The 21,507-nt window shown below is 39.1% G+C and overlaps 1 protein-coding gene across 1 annotated transcript in view; it reads right to left on the reverse strand.

Annotated features, from left to right (window-relative positions):
* Positions 1-21,507, reverse strand: part of LOC126249676 (uncharacterized) — a 169,994-nt gene that overhangs the window by 53,776 nt on the left and 94,711 nt on the right. The window contains exon 5 of the mRNA XM_049951355.1: positions 18,588-18,650. Within this exon, the coding sequence (XP_049807312.1) occupies positions 18,588-18,650 (63 nt within the window). The remainder of the gene's footprint in view (positions 1-18,587; positions 18,651-21,507) is intronic.

A 21,507-nucleotide genomic window follows, 5' to 3' on the forward strand; every position in this document is an offset into this window, starting at 1 on the left:
GACCACAGAGGAATTATGGGCAAAGTTTAAACAGATAGTAAATCATGGTGGTTCAAATGGCTCTGAGCACTATGGGACTCAACTGCTGTGGTTATCAGTCCCCTAGAACTTAGAACTACTTAAACCTAACTAACCTAAGGACATCACACACATCCATGCCCGAGGCAGGATTCGAACCTGCGACCGTAGCAGTCCCACGGTTCCGGACTGCGCGCCTAGAACCGCGAGACCACCGCGGCCGGCAGTAAATCATGCTGTCGACAAGTAGATGCCTAGTAAGTGAATTAAGAACGGGAAAAATTCACCGTAGTTTGATAACGAACTTCGGAAAATGGTGAGGAAGCAAAGGCTGTTGCACTCTCGGTTCAAAAGAGGACGCGCAAATGACGACAGGCAAAAGTTAGTAGTTTCGTGCGTCTGTGAAATGATTTATGCGCGAAGCGTATAACAGCTACCACCGTCATAGCTTGGCTAAAGACCTGGCTGAGAACCCGAAAAAAATTCTAGTCCTGTGTAAAATCACTTAGCGGGTCTAAGGCTTCCATTCAGTCACTCATTGACCAGTCTGGTTTGACTTCAGAAGCTAGCAAAAGAAAGGCCGAAGTTTTAAATTCCACGTTTAAGAAATCGCTCACATTGGAGAATCTTATAAATGTACTACCGTTTAACAATCGCACAGAGTCCCGTATTGATGACATAGTAATAGCCATCCCTGGCGTAGAGAAACAACTGAAAGAGTTGAAAAGAAATAAGTCGCCAAGTACTCTCTTACAAAGAGTACCCTGTCATTGACTCCTCACTTAGTTTGCATTTATCGCGAATCTCTCGATCAACGTAGTGCCAAGTGACTGGAACAACCCACATGTGATTTCTGTGTATAGGAAGGGCAAAAGAATGGACCCGCAGAATGACAGACCCATATGCTTAACCTCGGTCTGCAGAAGAATTCTGGAGCATTTCTGAGTCCGAATATAATAAATTTCCTAGACACCGAAAAGCTCATGTCCAGGAATCAGGACGGCTTTAGAACGCACCGTGCGAAACTCAGGTTGCTCTTTTCTCACATGATATACTGCGAACTATAGACGAAGGGCAACAGGCTGATTCCATATTTCTAGATTAACGAAAAGCATTCGACACGGTACCCCCCTGCAGACCGTTAACGAATGTACGTGCATGCGGAATAGGCTTCCAGATATGTGACCGGCTGGAAGACTTCTGAAGTAGTAGAACCCAGTATGTTGTCCTCGACGGCGAGTGTTTATCGGAGATAGGGGTAACATCAGAAGTGCCCTGGGGAAGTGTGATAGGACCGTTGTTATTTTCTATAAACATAAATGATCTCGCAGACAGGTTGGGCAGCAATTTGCGGTTGTTCGCTGACGATGCTGTGGTGTACAGGAAGGTGTCGAAGATAAATGACCGTAGCTTGATACAAGATGACTTAGAGAAAATTTCTAGTTGGTGTGATGAATAGTAGCTGGCTCTTAATGTAGAAAAATGTCAGTTGATGCGGATGAGTAGGAAAAATAAACCCATAATGTTCGGATACAGAATTAGTAGTGTCCTGCTTGACACAGTCAGGTCGTTTAAATATCTGGGCGTAACGCTGCGAAGCGATATGAAACGGAACGAGCATGTGAGGATTGTGTTAGGGAAGGCGAATGGTCGACTACGGTTTATTGGAACATTTTTGGGAAAGTGTAGTTCATCTGTAAAGGATACCGCATATAGGATGCTAGTGCGACCTATTTTTGAGTACGGCTCGAGTCTTTGGGGTCCGCACCAGGTCGGATTGAAAGAAGACATTGATGCACTTCAGAGGCGAGCTGCTAGATTTGTTACTGATTGGTTCGATCGCGTGCAACTGTTAACGGATTTGCTTAGGGAGCTCAGGTGGGAGTCCCTGGAGGGAAGAAGACATTCATTTCGAAGAGCACTAGTGAGAAAGTTTATAGAACTGGTATTTGAAGGTGTCTGCAGAACGATCCTACTGCCGCAAACATATATTACGCGTAGTGACCTCGGTCATAAGCTACGAGAAATTAGAAATATCACACCGTACGATGGCTTGCTGAGTATATTTGTAGATATGGATGTAGACATTCGAAGTCTCTGGCTCAAGTCTTCCGCTGGACTTAGACAATGCTGCAGATTGTGAGCTCTGTTGAAATTCTCTGAGAAGGCTGGTCCACTCCACCTTCTCTGGCAGTCACTGGAGTGAACCATTTACGACTTCATTGTTGAGGTGACGGGCATCGTTTGATCCAACAAGCACTATAATCTGCAAATGATATCACTCTGTTCTTTCAGCGGCTGCCAGAACAGATCTTCACATCCCACGCTGCCTTCTCCATAGGGATTGCATTATTCGCCATTTGTATGATCTGCAAACAGTTAACACCACCTACCCCTTTTTGCTTCCCTCTCACACCAGATAAAGCATGCTTCGCTATGGGTGAAATGATGGGAAGAGAGATGAGTCCAGAAATTTGAGTCCTGTCTAGTCTCTGCCTCCTCTCGTCCTACCACTGACTCACCTATCACCATGTGGTTGAGTGGAGGTAGGTTCCATATTCCCTGCGGAGGAGACAATATACGTGGAAGTGGATACTATTTGAGGTGCCTTTGGTATCTCTGGTGCATGACAGTAACATAAAAAGAGAATAAAAACATTTGAAATGCGCGATACAGAAATTTATGCAGCTGAAGTGGATAGGTTGGTTAACTAATGAATAAGAACGGAATGGAACGAGAGGAAATAATTTTATTGCACAACGTGGCTAAGAGACGAGATCAGTTGATGCGACAAATCTTGAGGGATCAAGGAATCACCTGTTTGGTAATGGAGGATAGTGCGGGGAACATGTTGTAGAGGCTGACTACAGAAAACAGATTCCAGTGGATGAATTTTGCTCTAGTTATTTTGAGATAAACAGACTGTCGCCGAGAGCTGCATCAAACCAGTCTTTGGACGGAAGACCACAACGACAAAAACAAATACGACAACATAAACATCAACAACAATAGCAGCATGATGTTGTTCAACTGTTCTTTACATGTAAAATACCAGCACAGCACCATATAAATGGTCAGGACACCATCAGTTAAAGCATTCAGCTCTTGACGATGATAATTATGATGCGGGAAATCTACAAAAGCTTTAAATGTCGTTTAAACCTTATGAGGAAAAAAATAAGAAAAGCGAGATAATGTTATCTAAGAAGGTCGTCTAGAGAAACCTGTATTCCCAAAACCGTTTCGTGATTTATTTTATTATTGTACTTGTAGTGTGTTAATCAAATGGTTCAAATGGCTCTGAGCACTATGGGACTCAACTGCTGAGGTCATTAGTCCCCTAGAACTTAGAACTAGTTAAACCTAACTAACCTAAGGACATCACAAACATCCATGCCCGAGGCAGGATTCGAACCTGCGACCGTAGCGGTCTTGCGGTTCCAGACTGCAGCGCCTTTAACCGCACGGCCACTTCGGCCGGCTGTAGTGTGTTAATCTAAAGATACATTTGTGAAATGTTTAAGCGCTCTCTAGGACGTTTCGACGTTTGTCATAATTGAACTAAATGTTGACATTCAGGTGATCCTAAATGTATAGCTGTATGATTTAGTACCTAAGAAGCTACCTCTTCTCAATATTTCGGTTTCTTATTGATTCCATTCGACATAACAAGCCCTAAGAGAATGCAAAACATTGCCTGACAATGGAGTACAGGTCCACAAATATGTTGCTTTTGTAGGACGGGACCCCAAAAGAACAAAATAGTGGCGAACAATACAGTTATAGAATAGGTCAGTCATTCGAATTATCTACTATGTGATATCAGATGCGAGTGTGATAAAGGTATTGACAAGAAAGTAGCAAAATTTAGAAACATACCAGTATGTGGGACAATAAATAGGTACTTCAGAAACAAGAGACAACAAATAATACGAATGTAGTTTTATAAAGTAATGGCCATCCTCACATTACTCTGCAGAAGTGAGTCAAGAGTCATCTACCAACAACAAGAAACTAAGTTACAGGTAGCAAAAATGAGATTTCGTAGGGCGATGAAGGGCTCTAACAGAGGAGACAATTTAAGGAATAGCGAAATCAGGAAAGAATTAAACAGATTTAACGAAAGAAACAAAACTGAAGACAACAGAAGAGACTGGAATGAACATCTCGACAGAATGAACAATGCTAGATTACCTTACAAGTCAGAAATTAAAATCCAATAGGTCGAACAAGCTTGGGAAGGCCAAGGAATACATGTGTATTATAACAAATAAACTCCTAATATTTGATGAGCAAAGGAGGAGGAGGAGGAGAAGAAGAAGAAGAAGATGATGATGAAGAAATATGTTGAAAGGTGCCTGTTACTTGGTGCAGGGAGTGGAAACTGACCCTTAGCATAGACAAATGCAATGTATTGCGAATACATAGAAAGAAGGATCCTTTATTGTATGATTATATAATAGCGGAGCAAACACTGGTAGCAGTTACTTCTGTAAAATATCTGTGAGTATGCGTGCGGAACGATTTGAAGTGGAATGATCATATAAAATTAATTGTTGGTAAGGCGGGTGCTAGATTAAGATTCATTGGGAGAGTCCTTAGAAAATGTAGTCCATCAACAAAGGAGGTGGCTTACAGAACACTCGTTCGACCTATACTTGAGTATTGCTCATCAGTGTGCGATCCGTATCAGGTCGGGTTGACAGAGGAGATAGAGAAGATCGAAAGAAGAGCAGCGCGTTTCGTCACAGGGTTATTTGGTAAGCGCGATAGCGTTACGGAGATGTTTAGCAAACTCAAGTGAGAGACTCTGCAAGAGGGGCGCTCTGCATCGCGGTGTAACTTGCTGTCCAGGTTTCGAGAGGGTGCGTTTCTGGATGAGGTATCGAATATATTTCTTCCCCCTACTTATACCTTCCGAAGAGATAACGAATGTAAAATTAGAGAGATTCGAGCGCGCACGGAGGCTTTCCGGCAGTCGTTCTTCCCGCGAACCATACGCGACTGGAACAGGAAAGGGAGGTAATGACAGTGGCACGTAAAGTGCCCTCCGCCACACACCGGTGGGTGGCTTGCGGAGTATAAATGTAGATGTTTCAGGAATTACGTAAGGTAAAGTTGTGTATGATCCTGTATTTCTGGACGTTGATATAAGACATGTGGTATCACTTCCTCAATGAACTGCTGTCATTACACAGCCAATAGAATTTCAGGCTTCTGTTAAATGATTTTTCAGCTGGTTAACTATTTTCCGCATTCTGAATTTATGTTGTACAGAAAATGAAACTACTGTGGTCCACTGCTAGACTTTATACATGGGCGGCTGACACATGCTCACACAACCTATTCTTTGACAAAACTGTTCATTCTTGTATTCTGTACTTAAGACATGCGGGCTCCTATTACTCCCTGTGTTGCGAGGGATTTATGAAAGTGTATCTTGTGTAATTACTTTATAGATGTTTTCGAGTCAGATAGCATTAGAACCTTTTTCTTTGGGCATCACAGACAATAAAATATCATGGCATTTTATTACTACCTAAAGGCGTAATCGATGTTCCTTACACAAACACGCACACGTCTACCAATATTTGAAACTGTGCCAGTGTAGTCAACTGCTGTTTATTTGTAGCTGGATACTTCCAACTATAGACTTAACTGGTATGAGACCTTTGCGAACAACATGCTATCACTTACTGTGACTTATGATATCACTAACTTACTACTTCTATTGCATATCATGACTTAGCACATCACCGATCTGAAAATTGTCTTCCTTGGGAGCTGACTTTTCTCCCAGTGAAACCATTTCCTGAGAAAACACAGGAAAAATTTCTTGTTAGCTTTCACTAAAAGAATCAACAGCTACATTCACAATGTGCAAACCACTGAACTGCGTAGTAAAAGATTCTTCCATTGTACAGCATATTACTGATTCTTACCATTCCACCTATTTTTGGACTGTGTTAGAAACTTATTATTTGGGTATTACATATTTCTTCTGCCAATCACTAAAACATCAGGGCTTATTTATCACTATGTAAACGTACAGCTGAAGTTCTTTACACAAACTATCAGTTTCTATTTATGGCGCCCCTAGCAAGTTATAGAATTTAGGTCATTTTGATTGGTAGAAACTATTTTGTTTTTCAATTCATGTTTTGTATCAGGTCCACCAAAACATTCATTTCAGGTACGCACTCCCAGGATCAGTTTTTCTTAAAATACTTTGGATTGGCTGCTATTACAAGTTATTCAATTTTATGTTATTTGTGTAGTGTGCCATACAACTTTCATTTGTGAATGGGCCTTCCAGAATATGTAGAATCTGGACTTGAGAATATATTGGTTTACTTGACCCCTAAAGGTATCAGTTTGAGTTTGTTAGTGGCCACATTCTCTTCCAGTATATTCAAACCAGTCTTGTTTATTACAGTTTAGGTTCTCTTTACAGTATATCTCATTTTTACGATTAATGTCAGTGAGGAGATGTTTTGTGCTATACTCTTCATTGTTTTGATAATTACATGCTTTGTGGAGAGTTGTTGAAGAATGTTGTGGGTAATTTTTCATTTTTAAAGAGAATCTGGACTTGAGAATATATTGTTTACTTGACCCCTAAATGTATCAGTTTGAGTTTGTTTGATCCTAGATTGTATTACTGTTCAGTGCATAATGGAGTAGTCTGCAGTTATTCAGAGAGAGAAACCAGAAGAGAGTGTCTTGGGAAAAGTAAAGAAAGGGGAAATAAATCTAGTCTCATGGAACATTCTGGTTCAGATGTCTTGTCAACCGTTGCTACACAGGAGAGTGATTTTGCATTAATAGTGGTTCATATATATCTAGTAGTCCAGTAGAAATTGTTGAAGGCAGTGACATTAATACTGAAATTCTGTGAACCATTAGTGTTGTCATGAGTGAGAATGCAGCTGATTGTGATATGGGTCAGACACTTGGATCTTTTAGTACTGCGGTATGTCAGCAGATCATCCCGCTCCTTATAAAGCCTGTGCTGTTTAAATTGTAAAACAGAGCAGTAGTTCAGTTCCTACTGTTACTTTTGATCAAGGTTTCTTCGATGCATTACTGTCATGTATAAGTGAGAGAGTAGAGGCTAGTAATAGTGCACAGATTGGAAAGGTAGAGGCTAGCAGCAGGTTTCATACATACTTTGATGGGAGAGTAACTAATGTTGAACCTAAACCTGCCACTACTGAAGAATATTATATTCAGTCTCAAGAGATTACTAATATAGGGATTGAGCAGTTGGAATCTGATTTTCAAAATGCAAGGTAGAAATGTGAAAGAATAAGACTTAATTATCAAATAGACTTTAGGTCATATCTAGACAGGAGGTAATCAGGAACAGATTTCAAGTCATGTTACATTAATGCAAGACAAAGAAAAGAATTTTGAGAAATTAAATATTAGTTCAGAACAGGGGATATCAGATAACAGAGAAGAGATTATGCAAACAGTTATGAAGGCAGATGAAATGAGAAATCCTGTTGCACAATTAATGAGTAACAGTGTGCAACGTTAATGTTCTATTCTATAACGTGGTGACTTATGTACTTGAAGCAATTTTCTTTTGTGTGTGTGTGTGTGTGTGTGTGTGTGTGTGTGTGTGTGTGTGTGTGCGCACCATCTGTCTGTCTGAAATCTGGTATGATGTATGTGAGTGCCACTCGACAGGGTGCTGAGGTTTCGATGAGCTTACCACACATGTCTGTTGCTTGACTTTTTTTTTCGTAAAGAGATTGATGATTTGCTTATTGTGTGAGACAGTGATTCAGTACAAAATTTGTTTTGCTTTGTCTTTACGGTATTTGGAAAAGTGATCACAATAGGAAGTATTTTTTTATGTACCGAAATTTAGTCCATGTTGAATAATGAGTGATGGATGAAACTCTTCATACCAGTGTACTTGGATTGGCTTAATGTGTGTGAATGTTCAACAATGTCAGACTGTACATTGAATAAAGGGTGAATGTCGAATATACTCAAAGGCTGTGTGTAGTGTATGTGCCATGTTTGGAGCACCATGAGGAATCTTAGCTGAAACAATACATATGTAAATTTTATTTTATTGTAATACTTCCTACTCTTGGTCTATCCTAACTCTCTATGATGTGTTTCTGCTTCTATGAGTGCGGTTGATGTGAAAGAGTTGTGAATCGAGTGGTCTGTGAATACATGAGTGTCCACATGAGTGTTCATAATGTGTAGAGGATTTTGGTGTACTGATGAATCGAGATTATAATTGATAATTTTGAAGCAATTAAGTGGTTTCAAGGTTCATGTTGTATGATTTTATAAAGTCAGGGAAGAAACGGTTTTCAAGATATGATGATGTAGTATCTTTTCCAGTGTGGATGTTTTTTTGTGTCGCGAGTCATTCTGTGCAGATTGTGGGGCTATAAAGAATCAATATTTGCAAGATGTTTATTTGGAAGTGTATTTAGTGTGTGATATATTGAGTCCCTCCAGGTGAGGATAATATTGTGATTTTTGTGGCTGTATTATGTTATTTAAGAGATGATCCGAAATGTTGTGGGTTAATAGATTCCCTCCAAAGATAGGAAATGAGTTGATTTAGTTGTTAGTTTCCTCCAAGAAGAGGTTCTGTGGAATGAGTTTTGGCCTATGGTTTGTGAGTGCAGTTGAGCGGTAGCCAGGAAGGGCTATAAAAGACTGATGCTTGTCCCAGTGGTTCTTGAAGTTGGGGTGTGAATATTGCCAGTGCTTACAAGAATTATGTCCATGTGTGTGAATAGTTCTAAGTCTGAAAGAAGAGGGCCATACCAGGTATTAACGAGTATTTTTGTTGAATATGCTGATTCTAAGGTGCATTACAGCAGATTTAGGGCAGAAATAAACTGTGGGTAGGTCCATTAATGAAGTATACCTCGTCCCATTTAGACTCTAAAGGTAATTTGATTTTTGTACACCTATGGATGAAGAGAGATTAATGATGTTTGATTTTTCACATGATGGCACATTTTGATATTGTTTGAAGGGTACCAGAGCCGAAAGTTTGCCGCCTTCAGCTAGTGTATTGATTCTGGAGAAAGATATGAGAAGTTCAGAGAGATGAGTATAAAAACATAGTTAAAGCACCTGCAATTTCATGTTTTGGTAAGTGACTAACATGATGATTTCGGAAGGTGACTTGAAAGACATTCTGAAGGTATGTAAACATTTTAGATGACACATGTTGAGTAATGGAAGAATGTTGTGTATTTTCAACAGTCATGTGCAAGATATGTGATTGTATGACGACAGAAAGTGTGTATCATTTTTAATTTTATGTTTTTATTAATGAGTATAATTTAACAGCCTGTGAAACTGTGTATATATATATATATATATATATATATATATATATATATATGAATGCATTGTTCTGTATGACTGCTTGATTACTGTGTTTGTGAACTGTCCGCGTTTTGAAGGTGAATATTTCCACGTTTTAAAGATGATAGCGTAATAATGATTATGTCTACTTTCTAGCTGCTTGATTTACTCACTCTTTTATTGATTTCTTCTCTGTAATTTAATGTTTTGATATATTTCAATACGCTGTTTGGTTCCCCTATGTCATACATATATTATACATATATTTAATGATTTATTTCAGTGTGGTGCCTGATTGATTTGTAATTGCTTGGGTTTTGTATTATGATGTCTCCTGTCAATGGGGCTGCTATCAGAGTTATTAGACTATTTAGTTGTTGATTCTCTTAGGCCTAGTAGCATTGTTAAACTTGGGGGTGCGATAGTAGACAGTTGAAGTTGTATGTAATAGGGTTGAACTGCAATTATTGTACATAGTTGGACTGGTAATTAGTTAAACTAACATAACATGTATATATGAGAAATGTACTAATGAATATTGTGTCCCAGTGTGTGCCCATATAAATTAAGAATTACCTATATAAGTTAGAAATGTACTTTGTGAACAATGTACGCCTTCATTTAATAGAGCTTTTTGTAGGTGACTCTCTACAGCAGTTGGTTAATTTGAAACAAGCGTATCTGTGCCATCATCTGTGCAGTCGTATGTTTATTTTCTACCGGTTACGATTATTACAATCAATTTCACAGGAGAAAAAGAGTGTACATCAACAGATCAAGCATATATTTTCGTCAAATATGATCCAACCAAATGCAAAACATATGTAATTGCCACAATTGTTTTAACATAGTCCATATAAATGCGTTGTGCCTTTTTGACCCAAACTTAGCGAAAATGCATGTTTGATCCATTGATGTACACAGTATTTCTCTTGTGAAGATGATTGTAATAATGGAAACTGGACGAGAATGAATATACAATTGTACACCTTTCATTTTAGTTTTGAAGTGAAATATTTTATTGTTGTTGTAACAATATGTCATGATATTTGTTCCCTTGAAGTAATCTGACAAATGTATGAGATCTGCTCTTGAATTTTATTAATCACTAACCCATGATTTAAGCGACTGATTATGCAGTGAGTGTGTCTTATAAAAACTGTTCACAAATTAATGATGATCATGTTTGAGTATAAAAACGACTTATGGAGAATCATGTTTATTGTATGTACTTATATACATCTAGGAAACAGAGAGACCAGAGGAAAGAGAGAGATGCCGTGTGGGCACAAGGATGACAGAATTCGAAATGTGGAGGCCCATTGGGGCCACAATAACCAGAATCAGACTTGGTGCCTGACAGTATAGCAATGTTCTGCAGAGATGACAGGAAACCTATGACTTGCGTGCCAAAGTACAAATGCATATGTGGCAAATGTATTGCTGATGGGAGAGAAGAATGTTTAACACTTAGGAGTGTGATGTGTTGTTAAACGGCAATAAATTTCATTGTCACCTGGTTTTAGCTTACACCAGACTTCCAATCTACATTGGTGGATGGGTAATCACATGCTTTACCGAACCAGGAAGAAAAGAGTTTGTCAGTTTCCCAAGTATTGTACAAATTATGCATTGTGATAGAAGCTGATGAATCGTTTAAAAAAAGGTACTCCCAGCCTGAATGCAATGTTTGTGTCAGTGTTTCTCAACAGGCCCATTACCCTTATGTTGTACCAGTTAACTCAAAATGTTACCCAAAAGACTAAGAGATAGTTCTCTCTCTCTTTCTTCTCTCTCTCTCTTAAAACGAAAAAGAATTTAACATTGTAGCGTCAAAATATTTAGTTTAAAAAAATCTTGAAAAATGTAAATATTTTATGTCAAAACATGAGATAAGACTATCTGTGCTACTGAAATTAAAAATTTTATATATTTGTTATTCTGATATCTGATTGAGGCACAATAATTGTTTACGTTCTTGTGTTGCGAAGTATCTTGCTGTTTTCCACATTTCTCCATTTTATAAGAATTTAAACGACAGTGATGTTTTAATATTGAAACTTAACATTTCAAGTATCAGTTTCAAAATATGATGACTTATTCATCATCATTTACTTTCAATATAGTTTCGTTTGGTGTGGGGTTGGGTTGTTTCAGGGAGGAGACCAAACTGCGCGGTAATCGGTCTCGGGAAGGATGGGGACGGAAGTCGGCCGTGCCCTTTTCAAAGGAACCATCCCGGCATTTACCTGAAGCGATTTAGGGAAATCACGGAAAACCTAAATCAGGACGGCCGGACGCGGGATTGAACCGTCGTCCTCCCGAATGCGTTCGTGTGGTAGTAAGGTTGTTTAAGATTTTTCTGCTAAGACATATTTATGAATACTTGACAGATTTTAGTTATTGATCTCGTAATGTTAGTAAGCTCTTCAAGCTACAAGCTGGAAGTAATATACACATGTGGAGAAAAAACAGAACGCCTTGAACGACTAGAAATAGGCCGTTCACATTCACAGAACCTGTACATTAATATGTTCTGCTGAGTGATTAGCATTCCAGTTACCTCAGTTCGGTATGTGGCCTGTTGGCTAGGCACAGGGTCCGTCATGAGCGATGGCATCGACGCGTATAAGGCGCGAATGGCGTCCCGTGGTATAGCCATCCATGCTGCATTCACCTGGTTCCAAAGTTCATCGGTGGTGGTTGGCACTGGGTCACAGCGCTGCAACCGACATTTCACCATATTCCATACACTTTTGATTGGCGACATGTCTGGTGATATGGCGGCATGAGAAAAAGGCTGACATCCCTTGACACCAAGAAGGCACTTATTCGTGCAGCAACATGTGGTCATGCATTGGCTTCCTGAACAATGGCGTCTGGATTGTCGTGCAGAAAGGGTATGCCTACGGGTCGCAGAATGTCATTCACATAGGTCACATTGGTCATAGTGTCGTGGACACGCACCAACTGTGATTTGTGGCTGTACGCAATTGCACCCAGCACCATAAGGTCTTGAGTTGGCGCTGTATATCTCGTGCGAATGCAGTCACTGTAATGCCGTTCCCCCCATCTGCGGCGAACCAAAATGCGGCCATCATTTTCAAATGAACCGAACCTGGATTCGTCCGAAAACGCTATCTGATGCCATTCCCGTCCCCACTGACGTCATTCCATACACAAATGCCGTCTAGCATGATTCTGCACATTCGTGAAAGGTAGGCGGAGAACTGGACGACGCGCACGTAGCCCATGCCATAATAAACTGCGACGGACTTTCACCCCTGATAGAGTTCGATGTGTTACACTGCATCACTGTTGCGCCAGAGGTGACGAGAGCCACAGGCACATTTTACCGTTGGGTAGGGTTGCGCTGCGATGTCAATGTTGACCTTGAACCTGCGGGTTGACATGGTTCAAATGCTGATCATTTTTGTAGAACATACTAGTTTACATGTCCTGTGACTATGAACGTCGTATCTCTAGTCGTTCATGGTGTTCAGTTCTTTGTTTTTTTTTCTGACCGTGAGTGTAGAACATAATTATATAGAGTCTCCCGTAAGGCGTTACTGTGCATTGATCAGTCACTGTTTTCTTCTATATTAATTCTTTACCCATCTTATTTAACAATTTTATAATGTTTTGCAGTATATTACGATGTGATGATGGAATCTGGAATGCACTCTGGTCGTCTCCTCCAGAGCACGACCCAAATCTTCTCAATCCAGTAAGGAGGATGTGATGAAAGATGCATGTTAGTTGGCTTTTTAATTTCCTGTAATATATTTCATTTTCTTTTCGTGATTTGTAGTATTTATTTTCCTACTTGTTTCGAGACCTCACAATAACCAGTTTCAGTGTAAATATTTCGATTCTTTCAAAAGCACATTGCTAATCCAATGCATCAGAAGTAGATCTTTGAAGATTACATTGGCCATCAGCCATTAGGTTTCGCTGGCGGCTAGTATGCCATGTGGGTGCTTTGTTCCATGGAAGTCGGCCATTATTTATTTGCTGTTGCTTGGCTGTACAGTACTCTGGAGTGTTAAGATGTGTCTGGTTCGGGAGAGTTTTGATGATGCGTGCCATTCTGATGAAGTCATTTTGTTTGATAGAAAGCCACACTGCTGAACAGTTTCGAGGATGTGTGGTAAGGTCAACCCAGTTTACATTCTGTGCAGTTTACCATGTGAGGTTAACTGGGTTTGATTAATAGTATTCTCCTGCGTGCTAGCACCGTTTCGCGTGCTTATGTGCAGCAGAATAAGTTCGGAGATGTTGCGAATTATCAAGTCACTGGAGACTGGTTGCTACATCATTAACAAACTCATTTCATTCAGCATAAACTTAAATTTGAGGAACGTAAAGTTATTTTCGTGCTGGTGATTTTGGATTATGTGCTCAACACGCTTTACTAACGAGAAGTTTGGGTTATATTACTGTTATGAGATTATACATTCTGTTAACTGCCTTTCAAGCTCAACACATCAGTATCAAAATCATGAGTTGTGACCCTATTTACCAGAAACGTATCCTTCCACGTGTAAACTTTACTAAAATGTGCCTCGTTGCAAAACTGCCGCCTTTTTTGAAACTCAAGTAGGTTCCTTGCAGATATTTTCATGAATAGGCATTCAGGCAGAGAGTGGGCACTGTTGATGATGATAATGATTAACATTATTATTATTCTTTCCTGTCTCAGACGTTATGTCTGGTTAAAAATGGAAAGTGACCTTGATAAAGCGTGATTTCCTTTTAACTGTACGGTATATGTTACATTGCATTTAGGAACTTTCGGGTAATTGAACAAGTATCAATAATTACAGATTTCTGTAGTTGTATATATATGTTTGGATGTAGCTGTATTGCGTTGGTGTACTGGTGGATACTGTGTGGTATGACTCCTGTAGTTGATAGTATAATTGGTACAATGTCAACTTTATCCTGATGTCACATGTCCTTGACTTCCTCAGCCCGATGGATGTATTTTTCAATTTTTTCTCCTGTTTTCTTCTGTATATTTGTTGTATTGGGTATGGATATATCGATTACTTGTGTTAATTTCTTCTTTTTATTTGGAGTATGATGTCAGGTTTGTTATGTGGTGTTGTTTTATCTGTTATAATGGTTCTGTTCCAGTATAATTTGTATTCATCATTCTCCAGTACATTTTGTGGTGAATACTTGTATGTGGGAACGTGTTATTTTATAAGTTTATGTTGAATGGCAAGTTGTTGATGTATTATTTTTGCTACATTGTCATGTCTTCTGGTGTATTCTGTATTTGCTAGTATTGTACACCCGCTTGTGATGTGATCCACTGTTTCTATTTGTTGCTTGCAAAGTCTGCATTTATCTGTTGTGGTATTGGGATCTTTAATAATATGCTTGCTGTAATATCTGGTGTTTATTGTTTGACCCTGTATTGCAATCATGAATCCTTCTGTCTGACGGTATATATTGCCTTTTCTTAGCCATGTATTGGATGCGTCTTGATCGATGTGTGACTGTGTTAGATGATACGGGTGCTTGCCATGTAGTGTTTTCTTTTTCTAATTTACTTTCTTTGTATCTGTTGATGTTATGTGATCTAAAGGGTTGTAGAAGTGGTTATGAAATTGCAATGGTGTAGCCGATGTATTTATATGAGTGATTGCTTTGTGTATTTTGCTAGTTTCTGCTCGTTCTACAAAGAATTTTCTTAAATTGTCTGCCTGTCCATAATGTAGGTTTTTTATGTCGATAAATCCCCTTCCTCCTTCCTTTCTGCTTAATTTGAATCTTTCTGTTGTTGAATGTATGTGATGTATTCTATATTTGTGGCATTGTGATTGTGTAAGTGTATTGAGTGCTTCTAGGTCTGTGTTTCTCCATTTCACTACTCCAATTGAGTAGGTCAATGTTGGTATAGCATAAGTATTTATAGCTTTTGTCTTGTTTCTTGCTGTCAATTCTGTTTTCAGTATTTTTGTTAGTCTTTGTGTATATTTTTCTTTTAGTTCTTCTTTAATATTTGTATTATCTAGTCCTATTTTTTGTCTGTATCCTAGATATTTATAGGCATCTGTTTTTCCATCGCTTCTATGCTGTCACTGTGGTTATCCAACATGTAATCTTCTTGTCTAGTGTGTTTTCCCTAGACTATGCTATTTTTCTTACATTTGTCTGTTCCAAAAACCATATTTATATCATTGCTGAATACTTATGTTATCTTTAGTAATTGGTTGAGTTGTTGATTCGTTGCTGCCATTAGTTTTAGATCATCCATTTATAGCAAATGTGTGATTTTGTGTGGGTATGTTCCAGTAATATTATAGCCATAATTTGTATTATTTAGCATGTTGGATAGTGGGTTCAGAGCAAGACAGAACCAGAAAGGACTTCATGAGTCTCCCTGGTATATTCCACACTTAATCTGTATTGGCTGTGATGTGATATTATCTGAATTTGTTTGGATATTAAGTGTGGTTTTCCAATTTTTCATTACTATGTTTAGGAACTGTACTAATTTAGGATCTACTTTGTACATTTCCAATATCTTTAGTAACCATGAGTGGGGTACAGTATCAAAAGCTTTTTGGTAATCAATGTATGCGTAGTGCAGCGACCTTTGTTTAGTTTTAGCTTGATACGTCACCTCTGTATCTATTATCAGTTGCTCTTTACATCCTCGTGCTCCTTTGCAACAGCGTTTTTGTTCTTCATTTATAATTTTGTTCTGTGTTGTATGTGTCATTAATTTCTGTGTAATGACTGAAGTTAATATTTTGTAGATTGTTGGTAGGCATGTTATGGGGCGATATATTGCTGGGTTTGCTGTGTCTGCTTGATCTTTAGGTTTCAGATAAATTATTCCTTGTGTAAGTGTATCACGGACTGTGTATGGGTCTGCAATGTAATTGTTAAATAATTTAGTTAGATGTGAATGTGTTGAGGTGAACTTCTTTAGCCAGAAATTTGCTATTTTATCATTTCCAGGGGCTTTCCAATTGTGCGTGGAATTAATTGCTCGGGTGACTTCATGTTGCAAAATTATCACTTCAGGCATTTGTGGTATCATCTTGTATGAGTCTGTTTCTGCTTGTATCCCCCGTGCATGTCTGTTATGTTGTACCAGGTTTGACCATATGTTGCTCCAGAAGTGTTCCATGTCTGTTATGTTTGGTGGATTGTCTATTTTAATGTGTGTGTTATCTATTGTCTGGTAAAATTTCTTTTGGTTTGTGTTGAATGTTTGGTTTTGTTTCCTTCTATTTTCACTTTCTTTGTATCTTCTAAATCGTTTGGCCAATGCTTGTAATTTCTGCTTCTTTTCATCTAATTGCTCTATTGCTTCTTGTTGTGAGATTTTACCTAACCTCTTTCGTTTTTTGTCTGATATTTCATTTCTTATAAATTGTGTTAGCTGTCCAATGTCTTTTCTCAGTTTTTCTATTCTGATCTGTAGCCTGTGTTGCCATGCTGGTTTTGTGGGTTTCTTCTGTGTGTTTGTTGGTTCTGATCTCTGCCTAGTGTGTATATTTAGTGTAGTGAGTGCTCCTACATATACCAGTAGTTGTAACTCTTCCATAGTTGTATTTTCATTTATTTTGTTGTGTATGATTGTGTTGATAGTTGTTATTGTTGTTTCGACTTGTGGGTTATTTGGTGGTCTATGCAAGAATGGTCTAATGTCTGTATTTTTGTCTTTGTATTCTACATATGTCAACTGAAATTTTTCGTATATATCTAACATGTGTGTCACTTCATGTTCTATTTGTGCTTGCTCTGGTGGCTGTCTTAAGATTTCGTTTTCCTCTGATTGTTTAATTGTTGCGTGTTGTTCTTTGTTTGCCCTGGGATGTTTGTGTCCATTACTATATTTTCTTCTTCTTCTGATTGCACATTATTTTGTTCCAGTATTTGTTGTACTTGTAGTTTGATGTTTTCTAATTATGACTGTGGTATCCTGTTATTTTTTATTATTACACGAATCTGATCAGCTAGTCGTTGTTCTGTTAAAATTTTTAATTCTGGGTATCTGGTAATAAATGTTGTGTTTACTTGTGATCTGTATCCAGTTGTGTTGGTTCCTAAGTTTGTTGCTTCGTCATAACAGAACATGAGGTGTCGGTGAACTTCATCTGACCATCTCATCCTCTATCTTTGTTTTCCTTCTAGAGTGGTTGCAGGAAGCATATCCTGCAAAACACCTCTATTTGGATTTAAATCATTTGCCGTATGGCTAGCAGTGTCGTTACCATTGTGGACGGGCATAGGGTTCAAGCGTCGTCTCCGACCATGACAGTGCTTGTCCGAGGCTTCATTAGTTCTGTCCTGAACCAACTAATCACACTAAAAGGGGGGTTAGCCCTATTAGTGGTTTGTTCTTTCCGTCGCCTTTTACGACTGGCACAACATACCGGAGGCCTATTCTTTTCCCGGGCCTCCACGGGGTTCATTATTATTATTATTATTAGTAGTAGTAGTAGTAAATAGTGCAATATCTTTGCATGGTAGCTATTTTTCAGGAAATGTGTAAGGTAAGGTTATGTATGATCCTGTGTTGCTGGATTCTGATACAAGTGGTACCAATGCCTTACTGAACTGCTATTATTACACAGTACACAGTCAGTAGAAGTTCAGGTTTCTGTTAAAAGATTTTTCACCTGGTGAACTATTTTCCGTATTCAGAATTTATTTAGACAGAAAATGGAAGTACCGTAGTGCATTGCTGGAATCTACAAGTGGAATGCTGATACATGCTCATCCAACCCGTTGTTATATAGAACTGTTTATTCTTGTATTATGTCCTGTTTTATGACATGTAGGCCCCTATTTCTCCTTCTGTTGCGAGGGATTTATGAAACGGTGACCTGCGTCATTACTTAATAGATGATTTCGAGTCAGATAATGTTAGAAATTTATTCTTTTGTGCGTCGCATATTTCATTCTGCGTATCACTAAAATATCAGCCCATATTTATCACTGTCTAAAAGCATAGTCCTTTTTTACACACACACACACACACACACACACACACACACACACACCTTTCAATATTCCGAATTATGCCAGTGTATAGTAGAAATGAGCCAACTGCTCTTTGTTTGTAGCCATATACATTCAGTTATAGATTTAACTGGTATGAGGCCTTTGTGAGCAACAAGCTGTTACTTACTGTGACATATCATATCACTAATTATTGCTTCCTGTTGCATATTAAGACTTACCATATCACCAACCTGAAAATCGTCTTCCTTGAGAGCTGTCGATTCATCTGGTGAACCCAATTCCTGTGAAAACAAAGGACAAATTTTTTGTTAGCTTTAACTAAAAGAGTCAATATCTCCGTTCACACTCTACAAAACCAAAGTGAATTATATAATAGAAAGTACTACCATTGTATTGGATATTAGTGCTTCTTCCCATTCCGCCAATGTATGGAGTGCAGGATGAATGTCAGCTTAAAGCCGTTTGTGCTTTCTCTAATGTGTCTCAGGTTGTCTTCACGGCGCCTATAGAAGCGATAACTGGGTTCCTGTAGTATATTCCTGGGTTCCTCTCTTAATACCGGCTCTCGAAACTTTGTAAGTACCCTTTTGCACGATAGTTGGTGCCTGTCGTCAACTGTTCATGTTCTTCAGTATTTCCAAGACGCACTCTCACCCGTCAGACAATGTTGTAACCATCCAGTGGTTGAAGTCGAAGACAGTGCTGCCAAAGCAGATTTACTAAACACAGCCTTCCGAAATGCCTTCACAAAAGAAGACGAAGTAAATATTCCAGAATTCGAATCGAGAACAGCTGCCGCCATGAGTAACATAGAAGTAAATATCCTCGGAGTAGTGAAGCAACTCAAATCACTTAATAAAAACAAGTCTTTTGGTCCAGACTGTACACCAATTGGGTTCCTTTCGGAGTATGCTGACGCATTAGATCCATACTTAACAATCATATACAACCGTTCGCTCGACGAAAGATCCGTACCCAAAGACTGGAAAGTTGCACAGGTCACACCAATATTCAAGAAAGGTAGTAGGATTAATCCACTCAATTACAGGCACATATCGTTAACGTCGATATGGAGCAGGATTTTAGAACATATATTGTGTTAGAACATTACGAATTACCTCGAAGGAAACGGTCTATTGACACACAGTCAACATGGGTTTAGAAAACATCGTTCCTGTGAAACACAACTAGTTCTTTATTCACATGAAGTGTTGAGTGCTATTGACAAGGGATTTCAGATAGATTCCGCATTCCTGGCTTTCCAGAAGGCTTTTGACACTGTACCACACAAGCGGCTCGTAGTAAAATTGCGTGCTTATGGAATATCGTCACAGTTATGTGACTGCATTTGCGATTTCCTGTCAGAGTGGTCACAGTTCGTAGCAATTGACGGAAAGTCATCGAGTAAAACAAAGTGATTTCAGGCGTTCCCCAAGGTAGTGTTATAGGCCCTTTGCTGTTCCTTATCTATATAAACGATTTGGGAGACAATCTGAGCAGCCGTCTTCGGTTGTTTGCAGATGACGCTGTCGTTTATCGACTAATAAAGTCATCAGAAGATAAAAACAAACTGCAAAACGATTTAGAAAAAAATAACTGAATGGTGCGAAAAGTGGCAGTTGACCTTAAATAACGAAAAGTGTGAGGTCATCCACATGAGTACTAAAAGGAACTCGTTAAACTTCGGTTATATGATAAATCAGTCTAACCTAAAAGCGCTAAATTCAACTAAATACCTAGGTATTACAATTACGAACGACTTAAATTGGAAAGAACACATAGAAAATGTTGTGGGGAAGGCTAACCAAAGGCTGCGTTTTATTGGCAGGACACTTAGAAAATGTAACAGACGTACTAAGGAGACTGCCTACACTACGCTTTTCCGTCCTCTTTTAGAATACTGCTGCGCGGTGTGGGATCCTTACCAGGTAGGACTGACGGAGTACATCGAAAATGTTCAAAGAATGGCAGCAAGTTTTGTATTATCGCGAAATATGGGAGAGAGTATCACAGAAATGATACGGGATTTGTGCTGGAAATCATTAAAAGAAAGGCGTTTTTCGTTGCGACGGAATCATCTCACGAAATTCCAATCACCAACTTTCTCCAACGAATGCGAAAATATTTTGTTGACACCGACCTACATAGGGCGGAAGGATCACCACGATAAAAGAAGGGAAATCAGAGCTCATTCTTTCCGCGCTCTACACGAGATTGGAATAATAGAGAATTGTGAAGGTGGTTCGATGAACCCTCTGCCAGGCACTTAAGTGTGATTTGTAGAGTATCCATGTAGATGTAGATGTAGATCCATGCTGTCCTTCTTGAGAAATGTGTGTCTCTTGTCAAATAGTACTACTATTCAAGGATGTTTGTTTGTAGAGTGAATGTATTTTTCCAGCATCATACCAATGAAACTATGTCTGCTACGACTGAGCTTACGTGTATACCCAAAAGTTTTTAGATACAAGCTTTGTATCAGTCTACTGATTAAAGTTGAGATTCATTGATTCCGTGATCACAGGACATTACGCAAGGCCATCAACCACGGATCTTGCCGAGGTGTGGTGGCTTGCATGCCTCAGTGATACCGGTACCCAAACTATAGAGGGGGGGGGGGGGGGAGGGGGAGGGTTCTGTGGAAAGACCAGACAAACATGTGGTTCCGGAAGGACAGCAGTCTTTTCAGTCTGTTGGAGGGGTAACAGGCTGGATGATTGACTGATATGGCCTAGTAACATCAGTTAGCATGGCCTTTGTGAGTTGGTGATGTAAACGGACGAAAGCAAGAGGAAACTACAGCCGGAACTTCTCCGAAGGACTGCATAGTTAGATAATGATAGCGTCCTGTTGGGTAAAATATTCCGGATTCCATTCGGATCTCCGGGCAGGGGCTACTCAGGGACCGTCGTCATCAGGAAAAACAAAACTGCAAAACTGGCGTTCTATACATCAGAGAGTTTAGTGTTAGACCCCTTAATCGGGTGTATATGTTAGAAAATTTAAAGACAGGTTGAAGCTATAGGTAGTAGGGATTAGTGAAGTTCGGTGGCAGGATGAATAGACATCTGGAGAAATGAGGACTGGGTTATAAGCGCAAAATCAAGTAGAGGTAATGCAGGAGTGGGTCTAATAGTG

Source organism: Schistocerca nitens, chromosome 3, assembly GCF_023898315.1.
Source record: "Schistocerca nitens isolate TAMUIC-IGC-003100 chromosome 3, iqSchNite1.1, whole genome shotgun sequence".
NCBI classification, from domain to species: Eukaryota; Metazoa; Arthropoda; class Insecta; order Orthoptera; family Acrididae; genus Schistocerca; species Schistocerca nitens.